The 19,991-nt window shown below is 32.6% G+C and overlaps 4 protein-coding genes across 5 annotated transcripts; 2 read left to right on the plus strand and 2 right to left on the minus strand.

The window, feature by feature from the left end:
- The first annotated feature begins 1,048 nt into the window (after positions 1-1,048).
- Positions 1,049-1,906, plus strand: LOC17894547 (E3 ubiquitin-protein ligase SINA-like 7). The gene is made up of 2 exons (XM_006301496.1): positions 1,049-1,168; positions 1,247-1,906. Exons 1-2 carry the CDS (start codon positions 1,049-1,051, stop codon positions 1,904-1,906), a joined length of 780 nt encoding a protein of 259 aa, XP_006301558.1.
- Positions 1,907-7,159: 5,253 nt separating this feature from the next.
- On the plus strand, positions 7,160-10,459 carry LOC17895964 (cytosolic isocitrate dehydrogenase [NADP]). Its single transcript, XM_006302265.2, has 15 exons — positions 7,160-7,335; positions 7,792-7,835; positions 7,926-8,035; positions 8,145-8,182; positions 8,266-8,343; positions 8,424-8,477; positions 8,556-8,657; positions 8,787-8,872; positions 8,974-9,077; positions 9,189-9,257; positions 9,341-9,456; positions 9,579-9,613; positions 9,709-9,851; positions 9,937-10,059; positions 10,144-10,459. The coding sequence occupies exons 1-15, from the start codon at positions 7,287-7,289 to the stop codon at positions 10,223-10,225; spliced, it is 1,233 nt and encodes a 410-aa protein (XP_006302327.1). The 5' UTR covers positions 7,160-7,286; the 3' UTR covers positions 10,226-10,459.
- A 592-nt stretch (positions 10,460-11,051) lies between these two features.
- On the minus strand, positions 11,052-11,613 carry LOC17896167 (defensin-like protein 1). Its single transcript, XM_006301514.2, has 2 exons — positions 11,494-11,613; positions 11,052-11,408 (listed from the first exon to the last, which is right to left on the minus strand). The coding sequence occupies exons 1-2, from the start codon at positions 11,558-11,560 to the stop codon at positions 11,227-11,229; spliced, it is 249 nt and encodes an 82-aa protein (XP_006301576.1). The 5' UTR covers positions 11,561-11,613; the 3' UTR covers positions 11,052-11,226.
- Positions 11,614-14,845: 3,232 nt separating this feature from the next.
- On the minus strand, positions 14,846-19,308 carry LOC17896545 (uncharacterized aarF domain-containing protein kinase 1). 2 transcript variants are annotated; one of them, XM_023787758.1, is made up of 16 exons: positions 19,107-19,308; positions 18,933-19,016; positions 18,558-18,698; positions 18,340-18,410; positions 18,110-18,203; positions 17,790-17,867; positions 17,219-17,285; positions 17,011-17,096; positions 16,811-16,861; positions 16,519-16,566; positions 16,255-16,375; positions 15,973-16,153; positions 15,657-15,794; positions 15,455-15,567; positions 15,293-15,364; positions 14,846-15,197 (listed from the first exon to the last, which is right to left on the minus strand). In XM_023787758.1, the coding sequence occupies exons 1-16, from the start codon at positions 19,296-19,298 to the stop codon at positions 15,085-15,087; spliced, it is 1,650 nt and encodes a 549-aa protein (XP_023643526.1). In that variant the 5' UTR covers positions 19,299-19,308; the 3' UTR covers positions 14,846-15,084. The 2 variants fall into 2 exon arrangements, with proteins under 2 accessions (XP_023643526.1, XP_006302098.1); XM_006302036.2 differs by having other exon boundaries at positions 14,846-15,200.
- Between the last annotated feature and the right edge of the window lie 683 nt (positions 19,309-19,991).

Here is a 19,991-nt window from a genome sequence, read left to right on the forward strand (position 1 = left end):
GTCAAATTGATTTTTCATGTAAACAAAAATAATTCTATCATCAACCACTATTATTTCAATTCTAAAAGTGTTTAGAATAATAATTGTTTTATTATTAAAATATAAGTAATTAATATTGAATTTATAGAAAATATAATAATAATATAGCTAAGTACTCCAACCACCAATTTCTAAGCTCCGTGGTTGTAACTTGAGAACCCTATATTTTGTATAACTATGTTAGATAATGAATTTTTAAAAATAAATACAGAGATATATACGAAGCATATGAGTATTTTACTTAAACATTTATTTAGTTGGTCAATCCATGAATAAAGTATAGTTAAATCCAACCGTATATAAGATTTATGTGTAAATGTTTTCTCCATCATAGCAATTTGATCATCATTCAAAATTTTTTGTCTGACTACATAGTTAGTCTTAAATACATATTTATAGTAATAAAGTTTCAAATTCCTTATTGTACATATTTATAGTAATAAAGTTTCAAATTCCTTATTGTGTTAGGAAAATATATACAGTATATCTTTTTGTTGTTGGAAGAAAAATTTCTTTTATGTAAATCTTATTATACTTAATATAAAAAGATTAAAATAATTTTATTTTAACAATTAATTTTAACACGTGTCAAAATCTTAGATCAATAACTTGGCACGTGTCATGATCTCGTTAATGACTAATATTAAAAAACATACTTAGTATAATAAGATTGTTAATATAGATATAAATATCTTGGGAGAAAAAAAACAAGAATCGTGGAAATTACTTGCAATCCTTATCAGATAACTAAAGAAAATTGATTCTTTAATTTAGAAATCTCCATATATATATGATACTTATTTGCTGCTCGTGAGGTTAAAGGAGGCTAAAAGAAACTGTCTTCATCAGAGAGGTAGAGAAAAGAGAGAGGTGTTCTTGTGGTGTTTCTTCTATCTCAAGAAACCTAAACCTAAAAAAGAACGTTTTTGAAAGTGATCTCGTGGCTTTTCGAGTGTCATAGCAAATCCAAACAACTGAAACTTATCCAATTCAATTTCAGCATATCATTATGGACTGTTCCTCGCAAAAGAGGCAACGAACAAAGGATAAAACTCTCTCAGCAACCCTGGATCCTGATTTTCTTGATTGCCCTATTTGTTTCGAACCGTTCACTACTCCTATCTTCCAGGTATGTCTCAAAAGCTTACATTGATTCATATAATACTTTTCTTGGGGTCATATGATTTATAAGGTTTTCTTATTTCAGTGTGATAATGGACATTTAGCTTGTGCTTCTTGCTGTCCCAAACTGAGTTACAAGTGTCCTTCATGTCGTTTTCATATTGGCCATAGTCGCTGTAGAGCAATGGAGACTGTTCTTGAATCCATCTTTGTCCCATGCCCAAACGCCAAGTTAGGTTGCACCAAGAATGTCTCATATGGGAAACTATCAACACATAAGAAGGAATGTGGCTTTTATCTTTGCATATGCCCTCTAGAAGATTGCAATTACACTGGCTTATACCATAACATGTGCAGTCACTTTATTGCTAACCATGGGAACAAATACATGTTGTTCCATTGTGACATCATCTCTAATGTTCAGATCAATATTAGCGATAAAATATTAGTTAGGATTGACTATGAGAAGAACCTTTTGTTTGTGGTGCAATGTTTTAGGGAGCCGTGTGGTGTGTATGTAACTGTGAGCTGCATTGCACCACCTAGTGGAGAAGTAGGAGAGTTCTCGTATCATCTTACGTATACTGTGGATGGGAACACTATGAGTTACGAATCATCGGAGGTGAAGAGAATTCTTAAACTGAGCTCTCAAAGACCTGAAGAGAACTTCATGTTGATCCCTCAGAGTTTATTGCGTGGTGACTCATTGACAATGAAGCTTTGCATCAAGAATTTGAAGCAATAGTGAAAAAAATGGTTTTTAATTTTTTTTTTTTCGTATGAACATAAAAAAGAATAAGATTCTTATTAGCTCTTTTGCAATAATTATGTTTATATGAGTGGATTCTCATGTCACATTGTCACAACTCTCATGCATTGTTTTGCCTAAGAATTAACGAAACATAGTTTATACGTACAATGTTTCCTTTCGATTACGAAACATATACTCAAGTCACAAGGCCATGTTCCTTGTTACTTATCTGTATTACCCGAGGGTGTGAAGATAAATAGTTCTAAATTAGAACTTCTAATGTCTAAAACTTTATGTATAATTTTCTCAACCACAAGTCTTGGCATATCCAAACGTATACCTTACAAGTTATAACCTATACGGTCCACATGCCGTTTAGGTTACTTTAAAAATCAAGACAGAAAAGAACGTAGTTCGAACTTGGGATGGGAATTTAACGGCATCCAGGGCCGAAGGAGAGCACGGCCATACCTCGAACTTACAAAGGAAACCAATAATACCGTAAGAAAAAAAAAATCTGAGGAGTATCCTGAAACTACTAGCGAGTTAATCGGTGGCTCCAATCTCGTATTTAGTTAATCTCCTTATTTAAGTCGATGTTGTTAGTTTAAATATTTTTCAGCAAAATTTTCAAAAGTTGTTGCACTAAAAACGTTTATTTTTTCTTTAAATATAATTTAACATTAAATTCAAAAAAAAAAATACTAGCGAGTAAGTTCGATCGATAGACAATAGAATTCATATATATGTTTCTGCAAGAACGAACCAGAATTTTTTTTCCGAAGATTTTGAAATGTATCTACCAACTAAACCAAAACCAATTTTGAAAATCGTGATGTACATGTATCTTGGGATTTAAGTTTTTTTTATACATCAGCAACTGAAAAGAGGGGATTGCATAAAAATGCAACATAATATTTTTTGTAAGTGGACTTTTATGGACCCATATCCCAAATGTTCTTGGATGGAAACAGATATTTACTAATAATGTAGAAGGCTTCTCTTCTTAAATTTAACATCGTTATTTGCTGACCAATACGGAGTAGGCCACTTGTTTGGGCTCAAATTAATATTTAGAGTAAAACAGATAAGTCTATGTATAAGAATATGATGAGTGATGAAATAGCTTTAGCACCATTTTTATTTTTGGACATTAAGCTTAGTATACATATGGCGTGGCAGCATGCTATGCCCATAAATGTTTTTTTTTTTTTGTAAATCAAAATAATACTGCCTCCGTTCTAAAATAGATGGTTTTTTGAACAAATATACACAAATTAAGAAATTATTTAAGTTTTGTTTATTTCTAAAAAAAAAACATCATTTAATATCTAATTTAACACAATTCAACCAATGCAAAAACAGTTTACATAATATAAATTGATATATACCATAAAACATTATTTAATTTTGCATAGATTTGGTAGAAAATTATCTATTTTTGAAAAAAAAACCTAAAAGATTCTCTATATAAGAACAAAGGAGTAATATCACTTTCCTCGAAACATACATTAATATTGGGGGTGCCGTAACGTCCTATTGTGCAGTCTCTTACAAATACCAAATCTGTTTAGGAGGAGGATTATCTTCAGTGCAATAGCTGCATACGAAAATATGTGACAGTCCATTGTTTTTTATAATGTAATTGAACCGCTTGAAATCGAGCAACTAATGGAGAAAGTGGTAAAGAATATTTTTGCGAGGAGAGTTGCATAGAGTTTAAACCGCTTGAAATATACTATAAAACGACGTCGTTGACTTTAATTTCTCCTTTAAGAATATTTTGTTTTTTTTATTGGTTACTTTAGTAAATCAGATTACTTTTGAGGTATGTGAATCTATTTCAGATCAATCAATTGGTCAGTGCACCAAAAATGTTCTAGAAAATAAGGGTCAATGACTATAGTTCTTTTATGTTGGTGTGACTAATACAAAAACAAAGATGTGTTGGAAGATATGGGTATAAGTAAAAAAATGGTAAAATAAAGCACTGTTTAGTATTTTCAGATTTATACCTATACTTGCAACTAAGATTGTATACCATTTTAAGAGTGTTTTGACCTCTATTGAAAGGATGTCAACACCAATGGTCAGTCAAGTGACTGAGAACCTTTTCATCAATTTTCAAATATGTTGTATACTTGTATTCATGTAAAATGCTATGTACTTCTTTGTCATTCCAGAATTTTCTTTTCATTATAGGACTTCAAATGACAATATAGGACTTTAAAATGAAAGAAGATTCACATGGACACTTAATACAACAAAACACAATAAAACTACCAATAAAATATAAAAAAAATAAATTAAAAACCTTAACAAACCCGTAAACATATATGGAGTGTGTAAATATGTGACATACTGTATAATAACATAACTGATAAATCAATGTTCGTGGATCTCATATTTACAATGCATTATAGTTTTAATGATTATGACAAAAAAAACTAATGTATATTCGATACTAATGAGAAACCTACTTTATTTCGCTTTGCATCAAGAAGTTGAAGCAATGGTAAAGAAAATACACTTTTATTTTTCTATTTTTTTTTTTAATGGTGTGCACATATTTAAATGATAGTTAAAAAGGCTCAAATTTGATGAGGTATTTGTAACTTATATATCAAGCAACAAATTTAATGAATGACAAAATACTTATTTTCCAATATACTCATATGTTATGTATTTTTAAGAATTTTTCCCATGATTCAACTCTGATGCAAAGTAGCCACTTGTACCTAAAATAGTGTGAGAATTAACTGGCTATGAAAGAATATAAGAATATGATTGTTAGCTCTTTTGCTTTAATCTAGGTGTAACTTGAACTTGTAAAATCTCGGCATCACACTTAAGTGATTTTAATCAATATTTAGGCATCACACTTACGTTAAAAAAAAAAAAATCAATATTTCAGATATTCCAAATCAAATAATAACTATCCAGAACTGTAATTCTAAAATATCCCAATACATCATAAAGTTTTCTACCGGAAATATCTAAAATCAAAAATCTATCCAGAACTGAATCGAATATCCGAACGTCCGGTCCTAGTAGATGCATCATATACGTACGTACAATCTCATCTCCTAGTTAAACTACTCGTGCACCACTAATAAAAACACTAGATCATCAAGGCAAACTATGATATGTGGAGTTTGAAACGTCCACATCGAAATTGGTTTGGATAAAGTTTTGAGAATGCTAAGGTTTTATAGATTTGACTGTTCATCTCTTGAAGAGTCTTTTCTTTGTTAACCATAAAAAAAAACAAGCCATCTGATCCGTAAGGACGACAAGGACACTCCAAAACTCCTATATGTATTCAATTTTTTTCTTCTTTTGTTAAGATCATCTATTTACATAAATATTAAAAAGACAAAATTATATACAATGTGTCCTACACACTGAGAGTGATATTTATTTCATTCTTTATAAAAGAATTATTACGATTGTTTTTTTTTTCTTTTGTTTTTGTAAATAAGAAAATAATTATTAGATTGTACAAATTGTACTATTGTGATTATGAATGCAATATATAACTACATAGATAGTAGCTGTTTGATGTTTTGTGTCTAAAATTTTGTACTAATGATGTTAAAAACAATATTTTCAAATTCAAAAATTTGGAATCATCTATATTCAAATATTATTTTCTTAATTTTCTAATAATCTATTTTGTTTTCATTGAAGAAATATTTGAAGGAAAATAGTTTAATTTCTCTATTCTCTCATTCTCTTTAGTATAATAAATGATTGTATATCAATTACTACTAATATATAATATTCAAGTTTTAACAAGTGTTCACATTTATTAACCATTAGCAAAGTATAGTATATTTCAAAATTATTGTTTGTTTCACTAACTATATAAGGGTCTTAATGATTGAAGTGGTTAAGGTGGAAAAATTCCTCTGCAAGCTAGATCGCTTTATATCTACCACTCATAAATTATGTTCGTTTTGATGCATAGGCAATACAAATAAAAGAAAAATGCTACGGACCATTCACAAATCGTTTTTACTTACAAATAATATTGGTGTGCAACGAATTGTTATCCGTCCTAAAAATAAAGTAGAATAAATAGTTAACAGATTTGTCCATTTTGACTGTAGTAACCATTCACACTCTAACTATATAACATTAGTTTAGTTTGGTAAAAGAAAATTATTAACATTATTTTGATATTTCCTTTAATATATTCTGAGGATAAAGAAAAATACAAAAATGGATATGGTTGTCATAATAGTAATACCCAAAAAACGATATTTCCTATAAGAGAAGGATGTGACAAAATAAATAAAAAATCAAACAAAGTGGATCTGGTTAGGTGGTCAGCATCTTTTACAGAATTAGGATATTAGTACAATAAATATTTATCTTGTGGACCTATACGAGTTCCCCACCGATGACAAAAAAAAAAAAATACGAGTTCCCCACCCTCAAAGTGCATGTGAAGTGACCACTTCTCTGCGTTATGATCCCAACTAATCAATTGTCATAATCATAGTAGTAAATACGAAATTCTTCTATTAAAAATCTTTTAATTGGGTCGGGTTTAGACTTTGCAACGATTCCGCAGAAAAATCAAAAAATTTACCGGAAAAAATAGAACCCTGTTAATTATCAAAGTAGAGAGTCCAAAACATTAATCTCGCGGATACAAAATCTTTTGCTTTGTGACACGGTGAAATTATCGAAAAAAAAAAAATAGGAAAACCTATTTCCGTCTACGCTCCCAATCCGTTATAAATCTCTCAAAAAGGCGTAATTCTTCGACATCTAGTTCAACGGTGTTAAGTCCCAATCTAGTAACTCTATACACTTGTATATAAACCTAACCGATTATTGTAGTTTTCAAAATTATAGTGTCGATTCGTGTTTTTTTTTTAAACTACCAATAGATTATATAATGTCAGAAATCCGATATTCTGATTTTGAAGCCATAATAATATGCTGAATTTTGAAGAGAAATTATACTAACCAAATAGGTAGAGTTTAATAATAATTACATTTCCAAGTTAAGTTTTTGTAATCAATGAGGTTTGAAACTTAAATTAAATATCGTTGAATTTTGTTTGTCACTTGATCTCCTTCTAGAATAAGTGGCGGCTATGTGACTATATGTCTATAACGGAAAAAAATAAAAGACAGGGACCAAAATGTAACAAATATTAATTAAGGGGTCAAAATAATAATGTCATCGAACTTTTAAATAGCATAAATACAACCTCCCAAGACCCAAAGCTTTTTTTCACCTACTCCATCACTCTCCACCAGCTCTCTCCTTCTCCGGCTTGATCTACTACTCTCCGACGATCGGAAAAAAAATCCAATCTGATCGATCAAATCGGAAACCGAAAGCAAAAAAGAAACTATGGCGTTTGAGAAGATCAAGGTGACAAACCCCATCGTCGAGATGGATGGTGAGATCTCCTTCTCCCGATCTCTCTCTCCCTCTCTCGCTCTCTATACTCAGATCTTTTCGTTTGATTTGATGCGAAATGAAACGTATTGTGTTACCTTTGGTCGCTTGCTTAGTTTATATCGAAGTTTCGTTGCCTCGTTCTGATCTGATTACTTGGAACCATACGCATGTGTAAAGCTCGTTGCTCGATTTGGTTTTGAGTTTGTGATTTACTCGAGTTTTGATTTGATGATCTTGTTCTGAAGTGTGTATTACTTTGTAGATCGGTAAAACCTTGAGCTCTGTTAGTCAGATTGATTGATTAAGCATATAGGATTGTTTTCAGTGTGGATTTGGTCATATGTTGAAGAAGTATTTGATTTACAGCTTCGAAATGGCGAAATCGTTTCAATATATGAAGTTTTTGGTGTTTTTATAACTCATAGTTATGCTTCGTTGGTTTGTGTTGATGTAGGTGATGAAATGACCAGGGTTATCTGGAAGTCTATCAAGGATAAGGTATAAGAATAACATATTTTGATGCGTATTTTAATGTGTGCGGTTCATGTTTTGCATATATTGAGTTTCGTTTGCTTGAATGTTTTTCAGCTTATTACTCCTTTTGTTGAGTTGGATATCAAGTACTTCGACCTTGGTCTTCCTCACCGTGATGCCACAGATGACAAAGTTACTATTGAAAGTGCTGAAGCCACTAAGAAGTATGTGTGTTCGAGCTTCAATCCTTACTAGAATGATATTGCATCTCTGTTGTACTGTGTACGTAGCATTTTGTTAATTTTCGCCGTTTGTAATTTTGTTTTGTTTTAGGTACAATGTGGCAATCAAGTGTGCCACCATTACTCCAGGTATGTCTTGATAGCTGTTTGCAAGTTGAATACTTTTTCACAAGTGTTTTCATTTTACTAAGTATTGGTCTTTTCCACTGCAGATGAAGGCCGTGTCACTGAATTTGGCTTGAAGCAGATGTGGAGAAGTCCAAATGGGACCATCAGGAATATTCTGAATGGTAAGAAATTGCGAAATTGTATGTTTAAAGCTCATCCAATATCATTCTCTGTTTTCTTACAGTGTGTTTGTCTCTTACAGGAACTGTATTTAGAGAACCAATTATATGCAAAAATGTTCCCAAGCTTGTCCCAGGTAATTATTGACAACAAACTAGTTGCATTAGAGGTTTTATTGACAAAGAGTTCTGAGAATATGTCTTGTTTTCTCCAGGCTGGACAAAGCCCATTTGCATTGGAAGACATGCTTTTGGTGATCAGTATCGTGCCACTGATGCTGTAATCAAGGGACCAGGAAAACTGACTATGACCTTTGGTAAACTTACGACCTTTCATTAGTCATTTTTATTTGGGACTGGCATTGCATAATTTTGCAATCTCTTTCTATTTCAACTTTCCAATTTATCTAGTACTAATAAATTCTGTAATGTCGTTGATTTTTCAGAGGGAAAAGACGGTAAAACTGAAACCGAAGTCTTTACATTTACCGGTGAAGGTGGTGTTTCTATGGCTATGTACAACACTGATGAGGTATAGTTTTAACTTACCCTTTCTTTCAACTAGAGTCCAAATTACTTACTCTTTTAAAGATTGTCATCCAAGACGAGTTATGTATTTCTCTTGTAATACAGTCCATCCGTGCTTTTGCTGATGCATCAATGAACACTGCTTATGAGAAAAAATGGCCGCTTTATCTTAGCACAAAGAACACCATTCTTAAGAAATACGATGGCAGGTATGTGACAGTTACTCTTCATTATTTGATCATATAGTTCTTTCACTTATGGTTGTTGAGACTTTCACTGTCAATATTTAATGTTGGTTACATATTTGTTTTACTATAAAGATTCAAAGACATCTTCCAAGAAGTCTATGAAGCCAGCTGGAAGTCAAAGTATGAGGCTGCTGGAATATGGTGAGTTGACTCTTAGTTATCTCTTCCTATAAATATCATAGTGCCTTGCGTTACGCTTTACTGAGAATGATCAAATTGATTAGGTATGAACACCGTCTCATTGATGACATGGTGGCCTACGCTCTTAAGAGCGAGGGAGGCTATGTATGGGCATGCAAAAACTATGATGGTGATGTCCAAAGTGATTTCTTGGCACAAGGTTTGTGTAAATCATAAATGAATATGCCCAGAAAGTACTTATGTCTGTCTTACATATTATTCTGTTTGTTCGTTGGACTCACATTGTTCATGTACCTAATTGTTTCTTATAATGTGTTTCAGGGTTCGGATCACTTGGATTGATGACATCCGTTCTGGTAATTATCACAACTTCTCTGCTATAATGTCACACAGTCTCTTTATGCTATTTCATGTTTCTAAGTTTCTGCTTTTGGATGTATATTTTGATTAGGTCTGCCCTGATGGGAAGACAATTGAAGCTGAAGCAGCTCACGGAACGGTCACCCGTCACTACAGAGTTCACCAGAAAGGTGGTGAGACCAGCACAAACAGCATTGCCTCCATCTTTGCTTGGACTCGTGGACTTGCACACAGGTAACAAAAAACTAAAACAAAACTCCTAATATTGTTTGATTAAAAAGTATATGATTATATATATAAGCCAATGTCTTTGAAACAGGGCTAAGTTAGATGACAATGCAAAACTCTTGGAGTTTACCGAGAAGCTCGAAGCCGCTTGTGTCGGGACAGTAGAGTCAGGAAAAATGACCAAAGATCTTGCACTCATCATTCACGGCTCGAAGTAATTAATTCAACGATTCTTTGTCGACCTTCCGTTCCATGTTCTAATCAAAGATTGCTTACATTTATTGTTTTTTTTTCTCAGGCTCTCGAGGGACACATACTTAAACACTGAGGAGTTCATCGATGCAGTCGCTGCTGAGCTCAAAACAAGACTCGGCGCCTAAGAAACTGAAGAAACCGAAGAAATTTGGTAAAATTCGAACGTTTTAGCTCCTCAAGTCTCTTATATGGTTGGTGAGTGTTGGTTTGGGATCGGGTGGAATAAAACTATATAACTTTGGTTGAGAGGAATGTTGAGAACGACTTGTTTCCTCTCTTTCTTATAACATTTCCAAAATATTGCGACATTTTTCCATTTTTATTCAGATCTCGAATTTTTATGTTTGGTTAAGTTATCACATCCTTCAATTTTTTCTTTTATCGTCGTTATAATCGATTTAGGGGTTTTAGTTTAAAATCCACGTAAGCGTTTTACTAGTTACAATCCATACAAAATCGAACTGCAAGTGGTAATTAACATAGTTATGACAATAAACAAAAACAAAAACTAAAACTAAAAAACAAAACAAAACAAAACAAAAATTTCTGCTCACAAATTTTCGAGCTTTGTTCCGAATCGGTGTTTCTTTGTGGATCTCTGCTTATAGTGTTTCACTTGTTTTTCTCCCTGTTTTATGTTTGTGTTGTGTTGTATCTTTGGTGGTTTATGTAGTTTTTGGTTTTTCCGTTTAGTGTTTTCTCTGTAATTCTGTCAAACTTTTCAAAAATGGTATAAATTTTCACATTGTTACCAAAAGAAAAAAAAAAAACAAAAACAAAAACTTAAACGTTATATTTTGTTGGGTAAGTAAAGATAATTCGTAGTCGAGTTAGAGTTATTACGCAAAAGTTGGATAAAATACAAAAGATTTGGGCATATGTTCCAACGAGACCAATAGTATTATATATATCAAACACACACATTTTATTTATTATGGTACATATATATATGAACTATACGTTACTATAACAAAATGAAAACAAACATATATTGTCTTGTACAAGTCATGTGATCATAACTTGGGTGGAATGAAACAAGACTTATTGAACGAAAACACACACACACACACACACACACACACACACACAATTAATACGTATAGCAGCAAAGAGAGATTTTGATGGATTAGCATGGGTAGTAACAGTAACACATGTGAGCTGGGAAGACATAGTTGCAAGACCCATGTTGTGCGCCTTCAAGTCTAATGCACTGACTCTTGCATGCATCGTTACTTCCACATACTCCTGACCATGTTCCACTTGGCTTCTCGCACCACTTTTGTGCCTCCACCATCATCGTTGGTGCTTCTGCATTCATGGTTAATCATCAAATTATAAAGGAAACATATGAAATCTAGCTAAAACATGTATAATGAGATAGATCATGACTTACCAAAAACAGCAAACAGAACAAGGGCAGCGAATACAAAGGTGATGATGATAGTTGAAAACTTAGCCATGACTACTATAATAACTGGTTACTCTTGTCTTCAATGGATGTGTTTGTGTACTTGTATGTTTAGGAAATATGTCTAAGATAAACCTCTATTTATAGGAGTTTGTGTCTTACTTGTAACGTAGTAACCTAGCTAATTAAACACATCGTCTACTAATTTACACGCAATTACCAAATAATGAAATATAAAACCTAGACCAAGTAAAACAGTTACACGTTAACTATTTGATCTTCTAATTTTCACTTTAATACGGATTATCATGTTGTGCTTAAAAAATTCAAATAAAAATTACAAACTAGAACCATGTGTTTTAAAAATAAAATAGAAAGAACTCGAAGAGCCAATACTTAGAGCTGCTTCGAGACGCCTCCTAAATCTTCCTCACAATAACTATATTATAATGGAATTATGACTTAAACAATATAAAGTAAACGTGAGTGTTACTGTCACCTAGATCATGAAAACTAAAATCCCTACAAGTGTTCTAATGGTTTTTATTTGATAAGGAGTTGTCATGTTAATTTAGGGTTTAGGGATCGATTCTCTTGAGATAAAAAAAAATTACTAAATCATTTTATTTGGTGAGTCCAAATGATTTTATGCTTTAGGTTGATTAGAACATCTACTGAGTAGGCATATATATATAGTGGTCGTGCTGCTACCATAGAAACATATGCGCAAATCATTTGTCATTTGTCCAACTTTTGCGTAATGATCTCCGACGACTCGACTACGAATTATCTATTTAACCAACGAATTACAACGTAAGAGATTTTGTTTTGTTTGTCGTAACTATGTTTTACCTATTTACTAAACTAAAACGAAGAATCGATCTCACATGACACATGGGGAGTTTGTGATCGATGTTTTGGAGTTTTACCATTGACGGCTTAGTCTCAGACCTCCTGCGAAAGGTTTCCATAGCTAATCACTAGTTTAAGGTGTCTTACAATTTGCTTTTGCCTTTCTCCTTCTGCAACTCATCCGGGAAAGAAATCATAAATATCATCGTTTCATTTTGTTCCCAAAGCTTCTTAGCTTGGTTGAGTAGATGGACCAAAAATTTGGTTTAATTACCATCTTATGCTTTAATGTTTTTATTCTTTTTTTGTCATAAAACCATATGTATACAATTCAATTTCTTAGATTGTAACGTAAACCATTTTCATTAATAATGAAATATTTACAATTTAGCCCCAAAAAAAAAAGAAACCAACATTTGGATCAATATTGTCTAGTTACTACAAATAGCTCAAGAGATGTTTTGCAAATATCTTGAAAACATAATTTGTCGGTATAAGTGGTTTAGTCAACCCTTATTTGAACTTGTCGTAATATGTACAAGTACTTAACCGATTACGTAAACAATAAAAAAGTACAATAAATCAACTTCATTATGACTAGTACAATAAATAAACTTCATTATGACTAGTACAATAAATAAAATTGTTAAACATAATGAAATTTGACAATTGCGTATTAGTCATAAACTCATAATGAAGTTTCTCAATTTTACTAGTCATAATGAAGATAACAATTTTATTTATTGTATTAGTACTTTTTTTATTGTTTACGTAATCGGTCAAGTACTTGTACATATTACGACAAGTTCAAATAAGTAATCGGTCAAGTACTTGTACATATTACGACAAGTTCAAATAAGGGTTGACTAAACCACTTATACCGACAAATTATGTTTTCAAGTTTATATATTTACCATAATAAATAAAATTTGTGTGTTTGATATATAACTATTGGTCCTGCTGTTCCATTGGAATATATATAGGGAAAAATGTCATAAAAATCCCGAACTTTCAAATTTGGGACGATTTAATCCTGAACTTCAAAGAAGTCATTTTAATCACAAAGTTTTGTTGGCTTTTCCGTAAAATCGCTAAGTTTTGCGCAAATCTTTTGTATTTTATCCAACTTTTGCGTAATGAATTCCGACTCGACTGCAAATTGTCTAGTTTTTTTTTTTTTTTATAAACTCTATCGACTGATCCGGTCAACTCCGGTAGAAACACACCGAAGTGCTTTAAAGTGGACTTCTTCCCGAAGGACCATTACACTGTCTATTCCGAGTTTGGAATGCTTTCCGGCTAATGCCAGGGGGTAGTCAGGCCGCCTGCAGGTCCAGTTGACAGACTTCCCACACAACCATGATTTTTGTTTCCAGGCTGGATCGAACCTGGGTTAGTTCCTTTCAACCTTTCCCCAATTCACCCTTACCACTGGACCACGGCTGTGCGGGCTCAAATTGTCTAGTTAACCAACAAAATATAACGTATGTAAGGCCATCATTATTGATGGTTAAGCATTCTTAGGCTTCGAATGGAGAAAGCGTATCAAGCAGTGCAGATCAAGCGGTTCAAGCAGATCAAGCAGAACAAAAGCAGATCAAGCAGATTTGGCGGTACAAGTGCAGATCAAGTGGTTTGACCGCTACAAAGTATAAATTAAATGGTGAAAACCAATCAAATAGGTGTAGATTTTTTTTTTTTGTCAACAATAACTATAGAAAAATAGGTGTAGATTAAAAATATTGATTTTATTGAATTTTTTAATAATGATGAGAAATTACTTTATTTTGAATTTTGTATTGTAAATTTGTAAACATTTAATGTTATTAATTTAAGAGAATTTTTGAGATGGGTTAAATTAAAACTAATATTTACAACATATAATATAATAACATTATGTTACAACATACGTGGTGTATAATAATCATGAAAATAAAATTAATAAGTACAATATTTGTGATGCATTAAATTAGTAAACTATGATAAATAAATAAAAAAATCTTTAAAGAAATATTTATAAGAAAACTTAGAATAGTGGACCAAAAAAATATAGTTAAACTAACAATTGTAAGAAAACTTTGAATTATTTATCATGAAAACTTTGTGATTTAAACAGTATATATTAATTTTATGAATTTAAGTTGTTTTATTTGAATTTTTAACAAATAATTTTTAGAGTGGTATATTAAATATATATATATACGTATATATATATATTTATGTGTTTATTATTACAGCATTATTTATTTAATAAAATATTAAATAAAAAGGCAGTTCAGACATGATACGCATCAAAAATGAAGTGTTAGCAGATCATTACTTTTCCTTTGTAATTATGATCTGCCTGCAGATCATATTTAGTTTTTATTTAATTTTTAAAAAAATTCGTTTAAATATAACATAGTGGTGAATGGTGAAAAAAAAACAGTTCACCCGTTTTGCGTACCATCTGCTTTTAATCTGCTACGCCATTCAAAGCCTTAATTAAGGTCCTGTTCTTTGGTAAGCTTGACGCATTATCTGAATACAGTATCAAGAAGCAGGATCTAAACGCAGTATCTAAATAATATTTGTTTCTGTTTTTGGTTCATGCCTCTAAAAATTATACATATATGGAAAAAAAAAAAAAAAAAAAATTCATACTTAGGGTGAGAACTTCTTGGTTCTGATATATTGTGATACAATCAATTGCCAAAGAATGAAGTTACTGCATCATAGTATGTTTCATACGCTGCATGTAACCCGCTTTACACTATTTGTGATACCGTTGATGAGTTGCCCATAGAAACCGTAGATGGTATGTTTTAGCTTCTTCATTCTTTGAAAGAGTTCCATTACTTCTGAAACAACAACAAAAAAAGAAAAAGTTTGAAAGTTTTACACAAAAGAGTTTTGAGTATAGTTTCATCGTTTTAGATAGTAGTTTCCTTACCCAGAATAAGACGTAACCGGAGGTAACTCATTAACATTACAGATCTGGAGATCATCGACTTCTCAACAAAATCTGGAAAATGCGAAACCAAAAAAAATCTATGTTATCCACCAATTAATTATCCAAGATCTAACTTCATATTGCAATTCTAAATCCAGTTACCTGATTCAGAAGGAGGTTTGTAGTCAAGTCCATAGACTGCATATTTGGCGTAAGCAAGTAGTCTCGTCCGTTTTGGGGCGCCTAACTTCAAAGTGATTGATCGCACGAGTCCGCTGTGATAGAGTATACCAAGAAATTAAGTTTACAAGGATAAACTCTTTCAAGATTTAATAAATAGTAAAACCAAAGATGAGGATTGTACTCTGTTCGCAGTACGGATAGAAAATCAGGTGGGAGAGACCCCATGAAAGTTGTTATGTCTTCCAATCTCAAAAGCTTCACTTCCTGTTTTAGTTTTTGCCTCTCTTGTATAGACATTCCTTTTCCTAGTCCTGATTTGCTATTACCAACAAGAGGCAGGGACAAGCATAAGTCTTGTTTGCATGTAAACGGAAAAATAAATGGCATCGTTGTCTCTACGGTCTTATTTCATACTCTATCTCTGGGATAAACAAAGTCTAGTCTACGATTTCAGTTTAACTACAAAACAATGGTGGAGCAAAAATACACACATATACCTTTCACTAGTTCTTCCGGTGAATATAACAGGGAAGAACTTGGCATATTTTCCAACTCCAAACTGTTTCCCTAATTCCTGTATCTTATTCGAGTCTAGAAGAATCAGAGCCTCCCACAATCGACAAAAGTCCCGCCTAAATCCTTCATCTAATGTTTTGCAGTTCCCATGGTCTAGCAGAACTTTTCATCCGACCGCAAAATTTAAAGAAGAAGATTAAACGATCTATCGTGAGAATATGGAACCAGTGAGAGGCCGAATTGAATTACGAACATAAAAGTACCTAGAGAAAAGCCATTATGGCCTCCAGGAGAAACTAGAATATTTCCAGGATGTGGATCACCATGTATAAATCCGTGCACAAATATCATTTCAGCAAACACTTCAACCAACACTTTAGCAACCTATAGGAATATGAGAAAGAATTTAATGCCTCAGAAATGAAACCAGAAACATATATTTGGGAGCTCGAATGCTAAGTGTATATTTGTCAGGCCACATACCAAAGCCGTATATCTTAACTTATGCCTAAGAAGTAGTTACCAACCTTTTCTGGACTTAAATTATTGCTTTTGAGGGATTCTACATCGTCAACCTGAAACCTAAGGAAATTGGAGTTGGTTGAACATACAAGAATTAAAGTACACACGAGAAGCTGCATGAGGATCTCTATAAAAAATAACTTTAAGTTACATGAGTAAACCACAAGTGAAACTCAAAGAGGTCCCTGGTTTAGAAAATATATAGCAAGAGGAAAATCAAAATATATCGTGGTTGAATTAATCACAAATAATTTTATTAATTATTAGTTGCATAAAAATTCAGATATAAAAAGTTACCTTGAAACCCTTGCAAAACTGCATTGTCAGAACTTGAGTGGTAGTGAGCTCCTGAATATTAATATGGGTGAAAATATTAAAAAAACAAAAAAAACAAAATGCCGATTCAATATGTACTAAGACTATGGGAATAAAAATTGACATCAAATTCAAAGACAAATAACGATAATGGTAGAGTATTGAAAATTCTTAAGTCATACCCAAAAAACCTTAGGAACTGTAATCATTTTGTTATGTTTGAAGTTTTTGGCAATTCTCTCTGAATTGTTTGCCTCCTGTATAAAATCTGTGGACAAGAAAATTAAAGAAGAAATGAAATCATCAAATTCACTATACAAAACTCTATTGAATAAACACAAACACATGTGCACAAAGTAGGCCTTGGTTCTAAAGTTTTAGGTTACTGACCAAGTTCCTGGGATATTGACTTTACAAATTCATAAACTAGCCAATCAAATCTGTATTCAGGAAATATCTGCGAAGTGGAAAAGAAAAAAAGAACTCTAAGAAACAGTATGCGGCTGCATATGATTTGCAACCAATAAATATATGAATCAGAGTTGCACACAGTTCAAGCAACTGCATCATTGATCTCAACTAACATGTCCTACAACAATACAGGCTAAGGCTAAAATCACAGGCAAAACTATGAAACTAGAAGGAAGTAAAAGAATGAAGTCAATTGACAATGCGCAAGATTTTCGCAAGGCAGCATAAACAACTCCAGCACTCTGGAACCATCAGAAACTATAGCCAGAGTATATTATCTGCACCAGCAGTTTCCTGTCAGTCTTAATAAAAGTTCAAACTCCAAACCTATAGCCAGAGTATTTTATCATAAGAAAATCCCACTCCTATCAAATTCCAGTATCCTAGATCAGTTGGTTATAACTATATGACGCCACATAAACATGTCTATTTACTTCCTTTCATATTTAATGGACAGCTATAGATATAAGGAACCAAGAAATACAGGCACCTTTGCGACTGATTTTGAAAGAAATGACATGATCATTGTATCTAACTTCATGTTCTGCTTCAATCCAGGGTATTGCACCTATTTTAACACCAAAAAAGAAACTCATAACAATTAATATTATCAAGGTATGCCCCATTTATGTCTTAGAAAGCACCATCAGAAATGACGAACACTAATTAAGATACACATAAAAGAGAAAGAAATTATTTGAAGACGAATCTTTCAAGTATCTCCCAAATGAATATTGAATGATGAAAACATGGTAATACTTCAAATTTTATCATTGCAAATTAAAATAATTATCGTTATGAGGAGTTAACCTTTACTGCTACTTCCTGGTGATTCTTCAATACAGCATGATGTACTTGTGCAATAGATGCTGCCGCAATTGGTTCCTCATTAAAAGATGAAAATCTGACATTTTAACCAATAGCACTGTTAAACTTCTTGCAAAAACAGACGTCAAGGAACAAAATCTGACATTAAACTTGCTACTCAGACTAAATCAATACATACAAAGATTGTTTTGGAATAACTCTAAAAGACTTACATCTCTGTGAGATTTTGACCCAAGTTGCTTGTCAGAACGTGTTTTATTTCTTGAAAATTACAAGGAACTGCCTTCAATGATTTTTACAAGATAGAAAAGTTAGAAATAGAAAAAACAATTAGAGTCCTTTCTTCAGACTGTTACAAATTCATATATATCAAAAGACAGAAAATGTTTACGAAAGACACATTATGAATTAAGTATAACAGTATTCATACCTGGTCCTGCAACGACGAAAGAGCCAAAGAATACTCTGTAGGAACCAGCTTCAAAGTAGCCACAAACTGACCAGCTTTCACATAAAAACTTTTATTACTTTCACACAGTTTAAGAATTCGTCTAGCAGATCGTGAATGAACCTACAAAACACAAAACAACCCAAAATTGCATTTGCAGTTTACAACTAGTAAAGTATAAGATGCTCAAATCACAACAAGCTAAGCAATCATATCACAACTCTATTCACTTACCTTCCCTAATCAAAAATATATACAAAGCACAGCCAAATTGACCTAACTAAAATTCCATGAGACGAACTTTAACATGAATGTGAAAATTTGACCACCAAAACTTCGAATCATGAAATTGCAAACCTCATTCAATCTCTGAAGATACTCATCGGAGTCTGCTGGTAATCTACGCAAGCTATACTTGTAATCGGCGACAGTGAGACTGATCTACAAGTAGAGAAAGAAACAATAGAATCAATGAAATGAACTGGAATGAGAAAAATGGTAAAACCAACAGAGATAAGGAAATTTACGAACGGCGTAGATAGCGCGAGAAGAACGGACGACGCCTTCTACAGCAGTCGCGATTTTATTTGAAGGAGAGTCTCGGAAAACAGACACGGCGGTGGCGGTGCCAGTGACGGCTGTGAAAGCTAGTCCGGTGGCTGTGAAAACAAAGATCGGGGACTTGGATCTCCCGGGAAGTTTGAATTTGCGGAGAATCTCCATTTTTGTGGATTCTTTGGGGTTTTGGGTTTGTTAGTAGTAACTGAGAAGAAGACGAAGAAGTAGACACTCTGAACGGGGTCGAATCGGATGCCGGATCGGATGCCGGGTCGGATCGGATTAACCGGCAATATAATAGGCCAAAACGGCCCAAATGAACCCAAACTCAAGTATCCAGCATTTAACAACTTACACTGGCTAAAAATTCAAATAATCAATTTAAACCAAATCAAATTTTGTGGATTTCAACTAAGCCTAATTTACCGTTAAATAAATAAAAATAAACAAAAAAAACTGTTGCAAAAAAATAAAATAAAAAATATATATATATACATATATATATATATATAAATTATAAACTTCCTAGTACAACATGGATCAACAACTAGTATTTATTAAATTAAAATAGAGTTATTCAAAATATAATTATGTCACTTATATTTCATGAAAATTTTAACTATGGTTGACTCAACATCTCCACCATCCACACCGAATACAAAAAAAAAACTTGTAATCATTTCAGAACATCACACCGAACTGACCATTGAGATTTATGTTTTTTTTTTTTTGAATAATCAAAGAGGTTCTGGGCCGAATCTTATACATCTTTTCAGGCCCGAAACCAAAGCATGTTATATGGTTTCGTCCCGAGCGCTTCTTCTTTTTTGCCAATATGCATCTTTGTAAACCTACGGC

Source organism: Capsella rubella, unplaced genomic scaffold, assembly GCF_000375325.1.
Source record: "Capsella rubella cultivar Monte Gargano unplaced genomic scaffold, Caprub1_0 scaffold_2, whole genome shotgun sequence".
NCBI classification, from domain to species: domain Eukaryota; kingdom Viridiplantae; phylum Streptophyta; class Magnoliopsida; order Brassicales; family Brassicaceae; genus Capsella; species Capsella rubella.